This window comes from Panthera pardus, unplaced genomic scaffold, assembly GCF_024362965.1.
Source record: "Panthera pardus isolate Hobbes unplaced genomic scaffold, ASM2436296v1 HiC_scaffold_2, whole genome shotgun sequence".
NCBI lineage: Eukaryota > Metazoa > Chordata > Mammalia > Carnivora > Felidae > Panthera > Panthera pardus.
Window position 1 is genome coordinate 124248207 of NW_026526765.1, and position 18969 is coordinate 124267175.

An 18969-nucleotide genomic window follows, 5' to 3' on the forward strand; every position below is an offset into this window, starting at 1 on the left:
TTTAAAGGTCAAACCAGATTATATCTGTAAAAGTACATAACCTGTTACAGGATAAATCCCCAATAAATGTTAACTATTCTCCCCCCGCCCCCCGCCATGGGGTGGAAAATGAGGAAGGAAGGAATCTCCACCTGTGGCCATACATCTTCCTAAATAAGAAAAAATCCAGAGGATAGCCGGCATCCTTGCTAGACACATACACCATTTCGTTGTCCAGCGGCACAGAATCCAACCACATTATCCCTAAGATTCAGGGCACTTTCCCTTCTGCGCCCTTTCTTGCTCGTACTCCGAGCCCCAGCTTCCCAATCCACCTATTCCATTCACTACCTCTTTGCCCCGCTTCTTTTTTTTTTTTCCCCCTCCCTCTATCCCTTCTAGTTCTAAATTTCCCGCTCTAGTAGCTCTTGACCAATCGGGGATGGGATTGTGTCTTCTTTCCCGGCTTTTTGGTGACGTTGAGAGAAGTAACATTTCTGATTGGATTTTCTGGAGCAGAAGGCCACCAATAACTGGCAGACTTTTTTGGTGCAGACGGACCGCTAGTATTATCGTTGGTGATTGGTTGGAGTGGCGAGTCAGGAAAATGGCTGCGAGTCCCTCTGTCGTCCCTATGGCTGCTCCGGTGATGCCGGTCCTGTCATCGAGCAGCGATTTCTCAAATTTACGAGAAATAAAGAAGCAGCTACTACTCATCGCGGGCCTTACCCGGGAGCGGGGTCTACTGCACAGTAGTAAATGGTGAGACGTCAGGGTCGGAAGAGACTGGGTTTGGATCCTTGGCCTTTGGGGCTTGTTGGAATTAATTCAGTTTGGGTGTTGCAGGTCCGCGGAGTTGGCCTTCTCGCTCCCTGCCTTGCCTCTGGCCGAGCTGCAGCCGCCGCCGCCTATTACAGAGGTAAGCACTTCCATCACTGTGAGCGCTCCCCACCAACCCGAAGGGTTATGGTGTATCCCGTCCTGCTTAGCAGGAATGTTTGTAGAGAGAATTAAAGCTTTTAAAGAGCTGGATGTTTTCAGCGATTTTTATCTGTGTGGTTTTGTTGATCTTTGTAAAGATTTGGTGGTGCTTTACTTAAGCTGGAGAGAATTAGTAAACAATCTTTGCTTAAGATTTCAGCCTTTTAAGTTTGATAGCCTAGCCTAGACAATGTTCTTAACGATGAGAAGAATCAAAGGTTTTAACAACAATGTAAAACTGGTTTTGGATTCAGGTAGCTCTGGGTTCAAATCTCAGCTACACTAGGGACTTTTGGCAACTTTCATTTGTGAAATGCGGATAATAATAGTATCTCCTTTAAGTGGATCTTGCTAGAATTATATAAGATGGGAATATATTTTATGTTTGATCTACAGAAAGTATTTTTACCTAGTCTGTGTGGTTTGAATAATTGTCACAATCCATTTTGTTTCTCCTGAAGATGCCATTTCTTGATTCCCCTCCCCTCCACACACTTTTTTTTTAATTTAATTTTTTATTTTTTAAAATTTACATCCAAATTAGTTAGCATATAGTGCAACAATGATTTCAAGAGTAGATTCCTTAGTGCCCTTTACCCATTTAGCCCATCCCCCCTCCCACAACCCCTCCAGTAACCCACAGTTTGTTCTCCATATTTATGAGTCTCTTCTGTTTTGTCCCCCTCCCTGTTTTTATATTATTTTTGTTTCCCTTCCCTTGTGTTCATCTGTTTTGTCTCTTAAAGTCCTCATATGAGTGAAGTCATATGATTTTGTCTTTCTCTAATTTCACTTAGCATAATGCCCTCCAATTCCATCCACCTAGTGGCAAATGGCAAGATTTCATTCTTTTTGATTGCCGAGTAATACTCCACTGTATATATATACCACATCTTCTTTATCCATTCATCCATCGATAGACATTTGGGCTCTTTCCATACTTTGGCTATTGTTGATAGTGCTGCTATAAACACAGGGGGTGCACGTGTCCCTTTATCCCGTGGATAAATGCCTAGTAGTGCAATTTCTGAGTCGTAGGGTAGTTCTATTTTAGTTTTTTGAGGAACCTCCATATTGTTTTCCAGAGTGGCTGCACCAGCTTGCATTCCCACACACACACTCTTAAAAATAGTGAAGGTTTCTGACTTCAGAAGGTATAATGCATGTAAGAGGAGGTGGGTGAAGAAATAAGGAATTGATGAAGACGTGAAAAAGGCCACTAGACTCCTAAGTTGAATGGATACATTGAGGATTTATTAATTCAATGAAGAAAACACTGAACATGTTTTGGTTCCAGTTTTGTTCAAGTAATATTTGGGGCAAGAAGGATGAGGAAAATGTAACAAATGAAGATTTAATCGACTTACCCCTAGAATTTGGGAGGTTGTATACTTTATTAACTTAAATGTGCATCATTTCATTTATATACAGAATTATGACTGTGTTCTATGCTTTTGGCAATACTAACATGTCAAAACTTTTTTGAAGTATAAAAAATAAAAGTAATTGCACAGTATGTTGCATTTCTGTACATTTTTGAAAGCCTGGAAAAGGAAGCAAATGTCAGATATTAATGCTAGACATTTTCCATGACTTTTCCACTTTTTCCTCATCAAATGTGTATTATTTGCTCCATTTTACCCATGAAAAAATGAGTTCTCAGAGAAACTAAGTAACTTCCCTACTAATGTCATGAAACCAGGAAATCAAGGAATCAGAATTTGAATCCAGTTCCCTAGCACTAAAGCCTGTGCAACTTCGCACCTCATTTAAAGAACTAGTACAACTTTCTGAGTGTCTTGGTTCAGTTTTTAAAATTTTTAGTTTTTCCCAACTTTTTATTTTGAAAAAAAGTTCAATGACCTTAGTGTGTAATAAGACAAATATACAAAAGTAATTTACATTTCTATGTATATGTAAATATGTATACATATCTACACACACGTATATGCTAGGTTTTGGGGAGGAAGAAAATACTTTTTCTTACATCTTGAAATTAATGAATATGCTTCTTGAATTTGAATTTTTGTTGTCTTGTTCCCAACCACTTATAAAAACTTGTCTCTCTTCTAGGAGGATGCCCAGGATATGGACGCTTATACCCTGGCCAAAGCCTACTTTGATGTTAAAGAGTATGATCGGGCAGCACATTTCCTGCATGGCTGCAATAGCAAAAAAGCCTATTTTCTATACATGTATTCTAGATATCTGGTGAGGGCCATTTTAAGATGTCATCTGCCTTCCATGAGGCATCCATATGTAGAACGAAGGGGGAAAAGTTTAATCTTTTAAATAGTTGAGCAGTAGCCTACTTGCTAAATATACTTTATAAATACTTAACAGTAATAAAGAGGATGTCATAAATAAAGTTAAAAAGTGGCAATATAGAAGAAAATATTAAAAATATTTTTTATTACATTTTATTTATTTTTGATAGAGAGACAGCACAAGTGGGGGGGAGGGGCAGAGAGAGACGGAGACACAGAATCTGAAGCAGGTTCTAGGCTCGAAGCTGTCAGCATAGAGCCCGATGTGGGGCTCAAACTCACAAACCGCGAGATCATGACCTGAGCCGAAGTCGGACGTTCAACCGACTGAGCCACCCAGGCACCCGGAAAATATTAAAAATATTGATAGGAGTCCATGGCTGGCTTAGTTGGTGGAGCATGTGACTCTTGATCTCAGGGTTGTGAGTTCGAGCCCCACCCACATTGGGTGTAGAGATTACTTAAAAAAAAATCCTTAAAAAAATTGATAATATTCATTACTGATAAAATAGGCATTAGGCTCCCTATTTTTATTTATTTATTTATTTATTTTTTAATTTTTAAAAAAACTTTGGGGCACCTGGGTGGCTCAGTTGGTTAAGCTGCCAACTTCAGCTCAGGTCATGATCTTGAGGCCTGTTGGGTTTGAGCCCCATGTCAGGCTCTCTGCTGACAGCTCGGAGCCTGGAGCCTGCTTCAAATTCTGTGTCTCCCTCTCTGCTCCTCCCCTGCTTGCATTCTGTCTCTGTCTTTCAAAAATAATAAACATTAAAAAAAATTAAAAAAAAAATTTTAAATCTTATTTATTTTTGAGAGAAAGAGGAACAGAGAAAGAGAGAAGCACTGAATCGGAAGCAGGCTCCAGGCTTTGAGCTGTCAGCCCAGAGCCCGACGCAGGGCTCGAACCCACACACTGCCAGTTCATGACCGAGCCGAAGCTGGATGCTCAACCGACTGTGCCATCCAGGCACCCCTTAAATTTTTTAATTTTTAAAAATTTATTTTGAGAGAGAGCATAAGCAGGAGAGGAGCAGAGAGAGGAGAGAGAGAATCCCAATGCAAGCCCAACACGGGGCTCAATATGTGCTCAATGATGTATGAACAGGGCTATTTATTAAAGTATTTTTTGCAATAGCCATAAAATGTCAATAACCTAAATATTCATTAGTCAAGCGGCACCTGGGTGGCTCAGTCAATTGGGTATCAGACTTCGGCTCAGGTCACGATCTCACCATTCATGATTCGAGCCCCATGTCTTTCTCTGTGCTGATAGCACAGAGCCTGGAGCCTGCTTCAGGCTCTATGTCTGTGTCTTTCTCTGCCCCTCTCCCGCTTGCACTCTGTCTCTCTCTCAAAAGTAAATAAACATTAATATATATTAATTAGTCAAGAAATCCATTGTTAATTCTTGCCTGAAGTATTCTTTACTATGATATTGCAAAATAATGATTTTCCACTCCAGTATTCTCTCCACATTTGCTACTAGCTACTTGGCATTCTACTCTATGCAAGAGTTTTCCCTCACCATCCCCATTTATTTACCATCAGTATGAATTCAAGGATTCTTATATTTGTAATTGTAATTTATTACTGTACTTATAAATTATGTCAGTGCTCAAATTATTCCAGATTTGGACAGTGGGAGCCCCTGAATTATTGTTTAAAAGTGGTGACCAGTAGTAGTTGACATTTTGGTTGGACTTGAACCCTTTAGCTAGAATCAGACTCCTAGTTTTATTTTTATTTTATTTTGTTTTGTTTTGTTTTATTTTAATTTATTTTATTTTAATTTTTTTTTAATGTTTTTATTTATTTTTGAGAGACAGAGAGAGACAGAGAATGAGCAGGGGAAGAACAGAGAGAGAGGGAGACACAGAATCTGAAGCAGGCTCCAGGCTCTGAGCTGTCAGCACAGAGCCCAACACGGGGCCCGAACCCACAAACGGCGAGATCGTGACCTGAGCCGAAGTCAGTTGCTTAACTGACTGAGCCACCCAGTCGCCACCAGACTGCTAGTTTTAGAATGAGTTTCAAAATAAACTGAGAAAAGACCAATTTGTTGATTTTCTCTTACAGTCTGGAGAAAAGAAGAAGGATGATGAAACAGTTGATAGTCTAGGTATGGATCTCTTTATCTTACCTTTTGGATGAAAGCAGGGGTTGCATAATCAAATGCCTATATGAGCCAGGCAGGTAATATAAAGGTGTGAAGTAGACTTAGGAGGACTGTTGCAAATTGGGGAGCACAACTTGGTAACTTGTAACCTGCTTGTTACCCAGCCCTGCTGACAGCTCCCTTGAGGAAATGTGGGCCTAGTGTAGTCAAGGCTTTCTTCCCTTGGCCCTACCTCATTCTTTGGGAACTGAAACTGGAAATTCAGCTTTTTAGTTGAGACTTCTACTTTTTAAACACTGATTATTTTAAAGTTTTAAAAACCTTTGTGGGCCTAGCAAAATATGACTGTAGACCAGTTATCAGTGGTAATTTCTGGAATAAAGTGGATTGTGTAAGGTATTGTTGGCCACTTCTGAGTATTTGCTGGAAGTTCCAGGTGTAACTTTGGTTGATGTCAAGGGGAATGTCTAGGTCTGTGAAATGAAGATTGGCAGTCTTTCCTTAGATCTGAGATTTGGTTCCTTTCCTAGGTCCCCTGGAGAAAGGACAAGTTAAAAATGAGGCACTTAGAGAATTGAGAGTGGAACTTAGCAAAAAACACCAGGCTCGGGAACTTGATGGATTTGGCCTTTATCTGTAAGTGGTAGAGTAATTTCGATCCTTCTATAACATTTTCTCCAGAGTGGAAGGGATGTGTTATGAAACATTAACTTCTGTGATTGTCTCTTTCCTAGATATGGTGTGGTGCTTCGAAAACTGGACCTGGTGAAAGAGGCTATTGATGTGTTTGTGGAGGCTACTCATGTTTTGCCTTTGCACTGGGGAGCCTGGCTAGAACTCTGTAATTTAATTACGGACAAAGAGATGGTAAATTGAGAGGAGCTATGTGAAAGACCCTCTGCTCCAAGTCTTAATGTAATTCTGTAATGGGCTGGGAAGAGAGGTTTGCTAAACCTTTGTAGTTACATCTTTGCTTCTTCTCTAGTCTCTTTCATTGCTGGAATTTCGGTCTTTGTTTGAAAGACTCATGTCTGGCTCTTGTTTGGTGGTTGCTGTTGGATATGTGTCTAGTTATGTTAGAATATCTTTTCATTATTTCATGATTCACATTCACATTTTACTGTGACTTGCTTTATAGACTAAATGCTATTATACTTTTTTTCCTCATTCCCAAGATGCCATAGGAAAGGTTTCTCTGATATCAAGGATCGTATTAAAAACATTTTTAAGGTCTCCGCTGAGCTGTCCTAGGACTTTGTAGAGATTTAGAAATTTGTTATTTAATGAATTAAAGTAAATGAAATTGCTTTATAAACTGCAGTCATTTTATTAATTGTTATTATAGGACATTGTCTATAGAGTTTATTTTGCCATTCTGCAGTAGTTAACGGAATTGATAATACACTTGCTTTTGTTGGCTCTAAAGAACTGAAGGCTGGTTGATTTCCCCCAATAATGATACGTGCTACTAAATCTGGGTCTGAAGTCTTATCTTGACTTACTCCTATTTATTATCTCTAACTGCCTAATAGACTTTCATTAAAAGTTTGTTTTTTCTCTGAACTCAAAATATGCAAAACCAAGTTTCTGATCTTGCCTACCAAATTCTTTCTTCCTCCCAGCTTGATAGACTCCCTTGATACCATCACTATTTCTCAAGATACCCAGTCTTGATGCCTCATCAGTAGATTTGTTCTTCTCTTTCTCGTATCTCCTTTTATCTAGTCAGTCACCAGACATTGCCATGGTCTCCTTCTTGCATGCATCTCTTTTGGTTTTCTTTGCCATCTTAGTTTTCATCTCAGATTTGGATTACTTATAAGTAATAGTTACTTTTCTACCTAGTTTTTCCATTTGTACACTCCCATTCCTATGCTATCGTGCATACTGTTTTCACACTTACTCTTAAAACACCCATGTCATCGTGTCGTTCTCTTGCCAAAAATTTCAGTGGTTTCCTATTGGATCCCACTTCCTGTTTCGCCATAGGACCTGCCCTACCCATTCAGTCTTATTTTTTTCACTATTTTTGAACACATAGCCTCCTCTCAAACTAAGCTAGTTTCCTCATCCTATTCACTCACACTCAGGATTGTTTTGCCTCTATTGATGTTGTTGCCCTGCCTGGAGTGTTATCTTTTTTTCTTCTTCCTCTCTCTTTTTTTCTTTTCAAGTTCTACCTATCCTATAAGACTCACCTGAAATACTAGGCTTTTCTTTGAAGTCTTCCTTAATTTGGTCATTCCTCCCTATTGTGCTTGTAAGTCCTGTTCACTTAATTGAACTGCCCTCTGTTTGTTATGTGCTCTCCTAAAGTTTTGGTGATAAATTTCTTTAGACAAAAAGATAGTTCCTTGATGTTCATTTGAGAGAGAGGTCAAAGTATATTAAGTGTGTCCCTCTCTCTCCTGCTGGCAGCTGAAGTTCCTGTCTTTGCCAGACACCTGGATGAAAGAGTTTTTTCTGGCTCATATATACACAGAGTTGCAGTTGATAGAGGAGGCCCTGCAAAAGTATCAGAATCTCATTGATGTGGGCTTCTCTAAGAGCTCATATATTGTTTCCCAAATTGCAGTTGCCTATCACAATATCAGAGGTGAGTGAATAAGGACAATGAAATACCATCAAATCCTGAATGTAGCACTATGTTGTTTTCTAAACTTTCTTACCTTTTTATCCTGCAGATATTGACAAAGCCCTCTCTATTTTTAATGAACTAAGGAAACAAGACCCATACAGGATTGAAAATATGGACACGTTCTCCAACCTTCTTTATGTCAGGGTGAGCTGCTTCCTTTGCTTAGAATTGATCAAGCTCTTTTTGCTTTAATCTCTTGGGTTGGATTGTCACAAGTTGCATTAGCTAAGGGGTTCCTTAACTCATGCTTAGATTGTCTTTCCGTTTTCTTCTAGAGCATGAAATCAGAGTTGAGTTACCTGGCTCACAACCTCTGTGAGATTGATAAATATCGTGTGGAAACATGCTGTGTAATTGGTAAGAGTCACTACTTTTTTTCTTTTAAGATTTATTTTTACTGTAAGTAATACAGATGTAAAAAATAACAATTAAAAGTGTCAAAGAGGGGTGTCTGGTAGCTCAGTTGGTCAAGCGTCCGACTATGGCTCAGGTCATGAGCTTCCAGTTTGTGGGTTTGAGCCCCAAATCGGGCACTCTGCTGTCAGCACAGAGCCCACTTCGGATCCTCTATCTCCCTCTCTCTCTGCCCCTCCTCTGCTTGCACTCTCTCTCTCTGAAAAATAAATAAACATTTAAAAGTGTCAAAGATAACAAAATATATACTATAGAATGTAAAAGCACAGTGTAATCCCACCCCCTAGATTATTTGGTGAGCATGACTCCAGAATGTTTTTCTTTGTGAATACATGTGAATGCTAAAAATGTGTGTGTGGGTGCATGCGTATGTATAACTTGCTTGCAAAAACTATATCATTATACACACTGCTCTGTAACTTTTCCTTTTTAAAAATATTAACAGTAAGCTTTCTCATTTTTGTATTTAGTATATGAAGATTTGTATTATTTTTGATGGCTATTCAGTATTTTATTTCATAGATGTACCATTTTTATTTTTATTTAACCATTTTCTATTGTATAAGTTGTGGCCAGTATTTATTAATATAAAAATAGTTTCAGGAAACATCTTTGTGTACATTTATTTTTTCATGTTTATTCAACTATCATCCATGTGATCCATTCCTAGCAGTGAAGGTTGGATCAAAAGTGTGTATATTTTAACCTTAATATTACTAAAAAGCTTATAAGAATTTCCAATCCTAGGGGCATCTATGTGGCTTAGTCGGTTAAACATCTGACTCTTGATTTTGGCTCAGGTCATGATCTCACAGTTGTAAGACTGAGCCCTGCGTTGGGCTCTCACTGAGTGTGGAGCCTGCTTAAAGTTCTCTCTCTCCTCTGACCATCTTACCTGCTCATGCTGTCTCTCTATCTAAAGTAAAACTGAAAAAAAAAAAAATTTCCAATCCTATGAAAACAAATGAGAAAACCTCTTACTTCGTATAGGGGTATTTCAATCTTTGTACTTTTGACATTTTGGGCTGATAATTTTTTTTGTGTGTGTTGGGGGCCGTCCTGTACATTGAGGGTGTTAGCAGTATCCCTAGCCTCTACCCACTAGATGGCAATAACCCTCTTCCCCCAATAGTGACAACCAAAAATGTTTGCAGATATTGCCAACTCTTGGGGTCATAATCATCTGTGGTTGAGAATCATCCGTGGTTGAGAACCATGCCGTATGTACTCCACCACACTTATTGTGACCTTATCATCAATTGACATAAACATATCAGTGGCCACATTTGGATAAAAGTAAGCTTGGTTGTTTGTGACAGAAAGCCCAGGTTCCCTGGAAATGAAAGGGAAATCCCCCTTCCTGGGTGTTTGGTGACCTGGCGTTGAGATCGTACATTCATATCTTTCTAGGTCAGGAAGTTGTTAGTAAACTGATAGAATTTCTATCCGTTAATTTAATATTATTAGCCCTTGAGTAAGTTGTAGTTCAGTGTGGGAAATAAGCATTAAAAAATATAATAGGTCCTAGGGTGCTTGGGTGGCTCGGTTGGTTGAGCATCCAACTTCAGGTCAGGTCATGATTTCATGGTTTATGAGTTCGAGCTCCACATCTGGCTCACTGCTGTCAGTGCAGAGCCCCCTTTGGATACCCTGTCTCCCTCTCTTTCTGCCCCTCTCCTGCTTGTGCTCTTTCTCGCTCAAAAATAAATAAAACATTAAAAAAAAATGTAATAGGTCCTGGGGTGCCTGGGGGGCTCAGTCATTTGAGCTTCTGACTCTGGATTTTAGCTCAGGTCATGATCTCACAGTTTGTGAGATTGAGCCCCATGTGAGGCTCTGTGCTGACAGTACAGAACCCGCTTGGGATCTTCTCTCTCCCTCCCTCTCTCGAATGCCCCTCCTCCGCTCATGCATGTGCTGGCTCTCTCTCCCCCTACCCAAACAAATAAACATTTAAAAAAATATAATAGGTTCTTTTTTTAAAAATTTTTTTTTAATGTTTATTTTTGAGACAGAGGGAAACAGAGTGCAAGTGGGGGAAGGGCAGAGAGAGAGGGAGACACAGAATCTGAAACAGGCTCCACGACTCTGAGCTGTCAGCGCAGAGCCCGATGTGGGGCTCGAACCCACGAACCGTGAGATCATGACCTGAGCCGAAGTCAGACGCTTAACCGACTGAGCCACCCAGGCGCGCCAAAATGTAATAGGTTCTATAGGAACATAGGTGAGAATAAGAATAAATGATCTTTTCAATATCAGAACATTATAAAGAAAATATATAGTGCATTAGGGTGAGGGCATAATCCCATTTTATTCAGAAAACATCTTTTGAACATCTTTTTTTTTTTTTTTTAAGTTTATGTATTTATTTTGAGGGAGAGAGAGAGCAAAAGCTGGGGAGGGGCAAAGAGAAGGCGAGGCAGAATCCCAAGCAGGCTCCATACCATCAGCACAGAGCCAGTGCAGGAGTCAAACTCAAAAACACTGAGATCATGACCTGAACCAAGATCAAGAGTTGGATGCTTAACCAACTGTGCCAACCAGGTGCCTCATCTTTTGAGCATCTTCTGAGTACCAGACCCTGTGCTTTCTTTTGCAGTACCTACCCTTATTGCCCATCGAGTAAGACTAGTAAAAAAAAATAACTATAATGCAGTGGGTTGAGTGTTATGATTGAGGTAAACCTAAGATGCTAAGAGAGTACATATGTATCTAATCTAGCCTGTGATTATTAGGGAAGTCTTCCTGAGATGGTGGTGCTTGAAGGCTGGGCAGAAGTAAAACAGTTCAGTAAGAGAGTAAAAGGATTGACTTCGGAAGGGCATTCCCTGTATAGCACCAAAGTATGAAACAGGCATTCTGCCTGAAGTAGCTCAGCATCTGGAAGCATGGTGTGGGAATGTTCAAAAAGGGGCCCTATCTTGAAGAGGCTTTTATGCCTTGCTGAACATTAGGATTTTATTATGAAGGCAGTAGGAGTCTTCTGAAGGAATGTAAACCAGAGTGATGAATGTTCTCAGATTTTCAGATTTTTGGAATAATCCAGTCTAGGGATGATGAGAGCCTACACTGAAGTATTGGCAGCAGGGATGGAGAGAGGCTGTTGGACTTAAAAGGTATTTAAGAAGTAGAACAAACAGGGGGCACCTGGGTGGCTCAGTTGGTTAAGTGTCTGACTTTGGCTCAGGTAATAATCTCATGGTTTGTGAGTTCAAGCCCCACATCAGGCTCTGTGTTCACAGCTCAGATTCTGTGTCTCCTTCTCTCTCTGCCCCTCCCCCACTCACGCTCTGTCTCTGTCTCTCAAAATTAAATAAACTTTGAAAAAAAAAAAAAGTAGAACAAATAGGAATTGGTGACTGGGCAACCAGTTGGATAACAGTGCTCTATACATGAAGAAAGGAAATAGAGGTGGGGGAGAGAAGGAATGAATAATCCTTTTTTAAACCTCCACACTTAATGCCAGTTAAAATCAAAAGAGACTTACATATGAAGAGCAATGATTTAGGAGTTTCTTGTTTGTTTTGATTTTATAGTTGCTTTTGTTATTTTTTATTTAATTTTTTTTTAATTTTTTTATTTTTAAGTTTACATCTAAGTTAGTTAACATATAGTGCTATAATGATTTCAGGAGTAGATTCCAGTGATTCATCCTCTATGTGTAACATCCAGTGCTCTTCCCAACAAGTGTCTTCCTTAATGCCCCTTACCCATTTAGCCTACCCCCTGCCCCCCACAACCCCTCCGGCAACCCTCAGTTTGTTCTCTATACTTAAGAGTCTCTTATGCTTTGTCCCCTCCCTGTTTTCATATTCTTTTTGCTTCCTTTCTCTTGTGATCCTCTGTTTTGTAACATAAATTCCACATGAGTGAAGTCTTATATTTATCTTTCTCTGACTAATTTTGCTTAGCATAATACCCTCTAGTTCCATCCACCTTGTTGCAAATGCCAAGATTTCATTCTTTTTGACTGCCGAGTAATACTCCATTGTATTTATATACCACATCTTCTTTATCCATTCATTCGTCAATGGATATTTGGACTCTTTCCATACTTTGGCTATTGTTGATAGTGCTGCTATTAACTTTGGGGCACATGTGCCCCTTCGAAATAGCACACTGTGTCCCTTGGATAAATACCTAGTAGTGCAATTGCTGGGTTGTAGGGTAATTCTATTTTTAACTTTTTGAGGAAACTCCATACTGTTTTCCAGAGTGCCTGCACCAGTTTGCATTTACAAGAGTTACTTGTTTTTTTAATAATCATGTGAGGTGAACTCCTTAATGAACTGTTTTTTTTTTTTTTCCCTCAGTATATGTGTTAAATGCCCAGCACAGTGCCTGACATATGGTCAATAAATGTTTGTTGAATTCAGCCCACCTACTTTAAGAATGAAAAATAAGGAATATTAGTTTATGATAAAAAAATATCCTTCAGCTTTCATATTATAGCCAATTCAGAGGAAGTAAAAGTAGAAAAAAGGGTAGAGAGAAGAAAAAAAACCTGAGGACCTGAGAGAAAATGAACGCTCTTATGAATAGAGTGGTCGCAAGGATATCCTGTTGGTTTAGTCCTTGCATCTGCTTTGATGTTTCGATGTGAATTCTTTCCTTCTTTGTCTTTTCTGGAGTCCCAATGTCTGACAGGCAGCATTTTATGTACTATGTAAAACAGCTTATACTACAATATAGCATAGTTAAGTTTGAACTCTGGAACCAGACTACCCAAGTTTAAATCTCGGTTCTACTACTAACTAGTTGTGTGACTTTGGGCCTAACCTGTCTCTGCTATAGTTTTCTCATTCACAAAGCAATAATAATGGATCCTTCTCTCATGTAATTGTCATGAAGATTAGATAAATTAATGCCTACAAAGCACTTACAGCAATGTAGTTGCCCAGCACACTTGTAATCATTAGTATATTTTAGCTGCTCCAAATGAGATTTAAAAAATCTCATGTACTTGATCTTTGCTCAAAACTTGGCCAATTCTGACTTCCTTAATATCTCTATCATTCTCACTCCTTTAGAAGCTAGGGCATATATAGGGCTATACCCTTCTTCCTGGGTGAGGATCAGTATTTTGGCCTAGAAATGTACTATGCTGATGTATATAGCTCTAATCTTCCCTTTCCCTACTCTCTCACTTATGACTTTATTTTTTTTACTATTATAAACATTCTTCTTCATAGCTACATTACAAACAGGATTTGTGGGGATTTAAAATTATTATTGAAGTATAATGTTATATTAGTTCCAGGTGTATAACATAGAGATTCTACAATTCTGTGTATCATTGAATGCTCACCATGATAAGTTAGTCATGATACAAAGTTATTACAGATTTATTGACTGTATTCCCTATGCTGTACTTTGCATTCTGTGACTTACTTATTTTATAACTGGAAATGTGTACCTCTTAATCCCCTCTATCTATTCATTCATCTTTTTAAAAAAATAATTTATTCCTGAGGTTCCTAGGTGGCTCAGTCGGTTAAGCATCTGATTCTTGATCTCAGCTCAAGGTCATTATCTTATGATTCTTGAGATCAAGCCCCATTTGGGGCTTTGTGCTAACAGCGTGGAGCCTGCTTGGGTTTCTCTCTCCTTGCTCTCTGCCCCTCCCTTGCTCTCTCAAAAATAAATAAATAAACTTTAAAAATAGCTTTATTGAAAAAAAAACCAGGTTTATTAAGGTATAATTTACATAAGTTTATACTTCAAGGAGTTTTTGTAAATTTATACAGTTGTGTAACCATAACCATAAATCCAGTTTAGAACATTCTGGCACCCCTGGAAGTTCCCTTGAGTCCGTTTGCAGTCAGTCCCTCTTGCATCCCCCAGCAGACACAGATTTGCCTTCTATCTCTATATTTTGCCTTTTCTAGAAATTTTCATGTGAATGGTATCTTGCAGTTTTTAGTCTTGTTTGGCTTCTTTCACTTAGCTGTTTCTGAGATTCACCAGTGTTGTAGCATGTTTCAGTAGTTTTTTTTTGTTTTTAGTTTATTTATTTATTTTGAGAGAGAGCTCAGCATGTGCACAAATTGGGAGGGACAGAGAGAGAGGAAGAGAGAAACCACCCAGACACCCCTCAGTAGTTCTTTTGAATGTTGAGTAGTACTCCATTGTTTGGATATGTATATTTTGTTTATCCATTTACCAGTTGACTTAAGATAAATGGGTTTTATACCCTTTCTGCAAATAAAATCTTCCACAGATTCCTAAAAGCTCTCACTTGCTCTTTTCAAGACCAACAATGATAGGTCTGATTTGATTCTTATGGGAGAGAGGAGCTCAGAGCTCTACCTTTTTATCCCTTGAAGTACCTCTTCAGAAACCTGGGAATGTAGTTGGAAAACTACCAAACTGTAGAAATTTCCCATCCTTTGTTAAGAAAATATGTATAAGTGCTATATCCAGATGAAATAAACTGAAGAAAAACTTGAAGTGTTAGGGAACATTTTTTTTTTTTAAACCAATATGTGTGATAGATGAGTATATTTCCCAAGGGAATAATGATGTTCCCTTCATGTACATTTTGGCTTTTCTGCAAATACTTTGGGGGAATGAGTTATAGTTTCATGCCTGCTCTGTGGAATGCTATTTTAGGGAACTTTTATTTTTATCTCTCTAGTTACTTACATGTCTTTTGTTTTTCAATCAGGCAATTACTATAGTTTGCGTTCTCAGCATGAGAAGGCAGCCTTATATTTCCAGAGAGCACTGAAATTGAATCCTCGGTATCTTGGGGCATGGACACTGATGGGACATGAGTACATGGAAATGAAGAACACATCTGCTGCTATTCAGGCATACAGGTGAGTTTCTAGTTGAGTGCTGAGGTGGAGGAGATTGATGTTAGGAGCCTCTCTTGAGCCTACAAGTCTCTAACCTTGATTCTCCCCTTTTACCAATCTCTCTTTTGTTTCGTAGACATGCCATTGAGGTCAATAAACGGGACTACAGAGCCTGGTATGGGCTTGGACAGACCTATGAAATCCTCAAGATGCCATTTTACTGCCTTTATTATTACAGACGGGCCCATCAGCTTCGGTAAATCTGACCAGTTGATGATGTGTTTGTTATGAGAAGGGCTGGTACTTTATCTTTTGATTAGCTACTGAAGAATCACAGTGAATGAATGGTTTTGACTCTTAGAGACCTGGGTGTAAACTTGCCCTATGCTCCTTGGTCATTTTTATGCAGTATATTCTGATGGGTTAGTTGGTAGTATAATTGTGAACACAAAATACTGTAATTATATGAAGTATTGGATTAAAGGCTAATCCCTGCATGGATTTGAATTAGTGGTTGTTGGTGGTGTGTCCTCAAGGTTGGACTTTAGTAACTTTTTAAAGTCTTTGCTCAGACTGCCTATTCCTCCTCTTTCTTAGGCCCAATGATTCTCGTATGCTGGTTGCTTTAGGAGAATGTTATGAGAAACTCAATCAACTAGTAGAAGCCAAAAAGGTATCTGAATTTGGGTCCTGGAGAATTTGAATGGAGATGTGCTGTTTGGATGAAGGGTTGGTCTCTCTGTGTTCTAATTTTCCTTCATGTTGATCTATCTACCTAGGAAAGTTTTAAGTATTTATAGGTGCATAGGCTAAAAAGCAAAGCACGGCTGACATTGTCAGTGGGATTATCAGTCTAGTACAAATGCTTTGTATTCTGCAAATCTGAACTTCTGGGAGGCTTGTAGGACTTGAGCCTTTATGTGGTAGGTCATAGCACACGGGACAATGGTCAAAAGTGATCAGTTTATTGTTTTGACAGTGTTATTGGAGAGCTTACGCCGTGGGAGATGTGGAGAAAATGGCTCTGGTGAAACTGGCCAAGTGAGTGAAAGGAATGAAATGCTGTTGTTATTTCTGCTGGCTTCTCTGGTACTGCTCATCCTGCACTCTCTAGAGCCCCCATCGTCCTCCTACATGAGTGTGCAGATGCATCAGGGTGTGTGAATACTGGTCTGGAAGTTAAGCCATCTTGACTCAGGAGACTCCTCTCTAAAGGGGGAGCTGCTTTCCTGTTAGGCAAGGGATCAAGAATGAATTGAAAGGAATGAAATTTTCATGTCAAAGCAGTCTAGGAAAACTACTTTAAGTACTGATCCTCCTCCAGATAAAGCCCAAGGAAATAAGGAATGACTCAGAAATAGCAGGCAAAGAAGTCTTAAATGCAATCTTATTCCTGCCAGTTCTTTTCTGAATTCTTAGAAAAAAGTCTGAATTGCTTGGTGTCTTTTTTAAATTTTGCTCAGAGTATTACCAGAGAATTTTGCAAAGGTGTGTTGTCCACTATAAGTATTTACCTACTCTCCCTCCATCACCAGTAGGAGAGGAACGAGGCTGAGTTTTGATGAGGTATCCATCACATTGGGACACTAATATTATTCTGGATCCCAGTGTGCCATTTATGTCAAAACTTGTAGTTTTCTCTGTATTGCCATTGTTTGGGTCTTAATCATGTGCTTTGCGTTTTACCATTAGCTTGCTCTGAGATCTGATTTGTACTTACAGACCTATTTATTTTGTAGGCTTCATGAACAGTTGACTGAGTCAGAACAAGCTGCCCAGTGTTACATCAAATATATCCAAGATATCTACTCCTGTGGGGTATGTTTCACGACCATGCGAATTGGGTTGCTGATTGTATTCTCATCACCTTAGTCACTCTTGCTTTCCTTATCCAGGAAATAGTGGAGCACTTGGAGGAGAGCACTGCTTTCCGTTATTTGGCACAGTACTATTTTAAGTGCAAGCTGTGGGATGAAGCTTCAACTTGTGCCCAAAAGTGTTGTGCATTCAATGATGTGAGTAGCAGTTCTTTGCTCAAGGGTTTGGATTTTAGGTTCAAACATATGATGTTTAAGAGGCACGTGGGTGGCTCAGTCGGTTGAGCATTCGACTCTTGGTTTTGGCTCAGGTCATGATCTCACGGTTCGCGAGTTTGAGCCGCACGTTGGGCTCTGCGTTGGCAGTGTGGATCCTGCTTGGGGTTCTCTCTTCCTGTCTCTCTGCCCCTCCCCTGCTTTTGCTCTTTCTCTTAAAATAAATTTAAAAACAAACAAAACATATGATGGTTATGATCATCTGAGAGTGGAAGATGGGTAAGAAGGTAAGTGGAAAGGCTTCCTTGGTCTGTGAAACTTTTACATCAGTATTTTAGAACTGGTTTTTGAGAATAGCCTTGGATAGACTTTGAAACACTTTCCTGATTTTGTTTCAGACCCGGGAAGAAGGCAAGGCCTTGCTCCGGCAAATCCTACAGCTTCGGAACCAAGGGGAGACTCCCTCCACTGAGATGCCTGCTCCCTTTTTCCTCCCTGCTTCGCTGTCTGCTAACAACACTCCCACACGCAGAGTTTCTCCACTCAACCTGTCTTCAGTCACACCGTAGTTGGCTGTTTTCAAGCCAGCACACTACTAGACCCATGTTAAGCCTTACTTCTGTGTAAGGAATGGCCACAGCTGTTCTTCCAAGGACCTTAGTTGTCTGTTTGTACAGATGGAAACAGCTCCTTGGGGATGGCTTACAGAATCTGACAGAATAATCCTGGCAGGAACGGACATGGTCTTTTGCCGGTTAGAAGCACTTCTGTTTCCCTTCTGTTCAGAGAGTGGCTACGAATCTGGGCCTTCTTCCCAGACCTTTTCTCCCCATCTAAAAAACATCCCTTTAACAGCACTTTAGTACAGGCAAGGCTTACAGAAACCAAGTTTTAATGCTGCTGGGAGTGAGAGATTTCTTTAGGGAGGGATGGAAGGGAGAACATTGTGCCACTCTACCCTCTGCAGGCAGTAGGGGCACTGGATACCCTAGGAAGGTGAGGGCACCAGATAGATATGACCTCATCATTCTGGATTTACTGAGCATGACTATGCTGTCAGAGGTAAGATTTAAACGGAAGCTACACTTTTGTTCTTGCTCTGGGGGGACATTTTTCAGAAACATCATTTTAAGAACTCTTCATAGAAGTTTTCATATTGGAGTTAACTTACTAGAGTTGAATGAAAGAGGGGGCAAAAAGAATCTTACTTTGCATGGAACTGTTGATGGCAAAAGAGCCTATGGAGTTACTTATACTCTTACTAAAGCGAAGCAAGGAGGCAGGATTACAGATAATTTCATGGATGTTCAAGGAGTATTAGGTTTTGTGACCGTATAGACAAGAATAAACCCATTTCAACCTGGTCTGTTGTAATAAATATTTTCGATGTAGTTATGTTCCCTACCTGCCCCCCACCCCCACCCCCATGCCTATTTTCTCCCAACAGAATGGTTCCTTTCAGCCTTCACCTGTTGAGACAAGGCAAAGGGAGTCATTCTTGCTGTGCTCTTGGAGGGTTTCAGGCCTGTGCATGTGTATTCAGTAGGAGGTAATATATGCTATGCTTGTAATGTCTGCTGTAATGAATTTGAACTGTAGATACCATGGATTATTCTGAGCTCAGGGCCCAGCCTTCCTTTATTGTTTCCAGAACAAGTTTGTTACCCATTCACCAACTAAAGTCTGACACTTCATTTTATATTAAGGAAGGTTTAGAATATCTAATGTCCCTTGAATTCAT

At 39.6% G+C, this 18969-nt stretch overlaps 1 protein-coding gene across 1 annotated transcript; it reads left to right on the plus strand.

Annotated features, from left to right (window-relative positions):
• The first annotated feature begins 536 nt into the window (after window positions 1-536).
• On the plus strand, window positions 537-18592 carry CDC23 (cell division cycle 23). The gene is made up of 16 exons (XM_019424291.2): window positions 537-741; window positions 826-898; window positions 3034-3171; window positions 5304-5346; window positions 5874-5979; window positions 6078-6210; window positions 7762-7939; window positions 8028-8125; window positions 8257-8338; window positions 15063-15216; window positions 15332-15451; window positions 15793-15868; window positions 16175-16236; window positions 16935-17013; window positions 17091-17210; window positions 17627-18592. Exons 1-16 carry the CDS (start codon window positions 587-589, stop codon window positions 17795-17797), a joined length of 1788 nt encoding a protein of 595 aa, XP_019279836.1. The 5' UTR covers window positions 537-586; the 3' UTR covers window positions 17798-18592.
• Window positions 18593-18969: the final 377 nt, after the last annotated feature.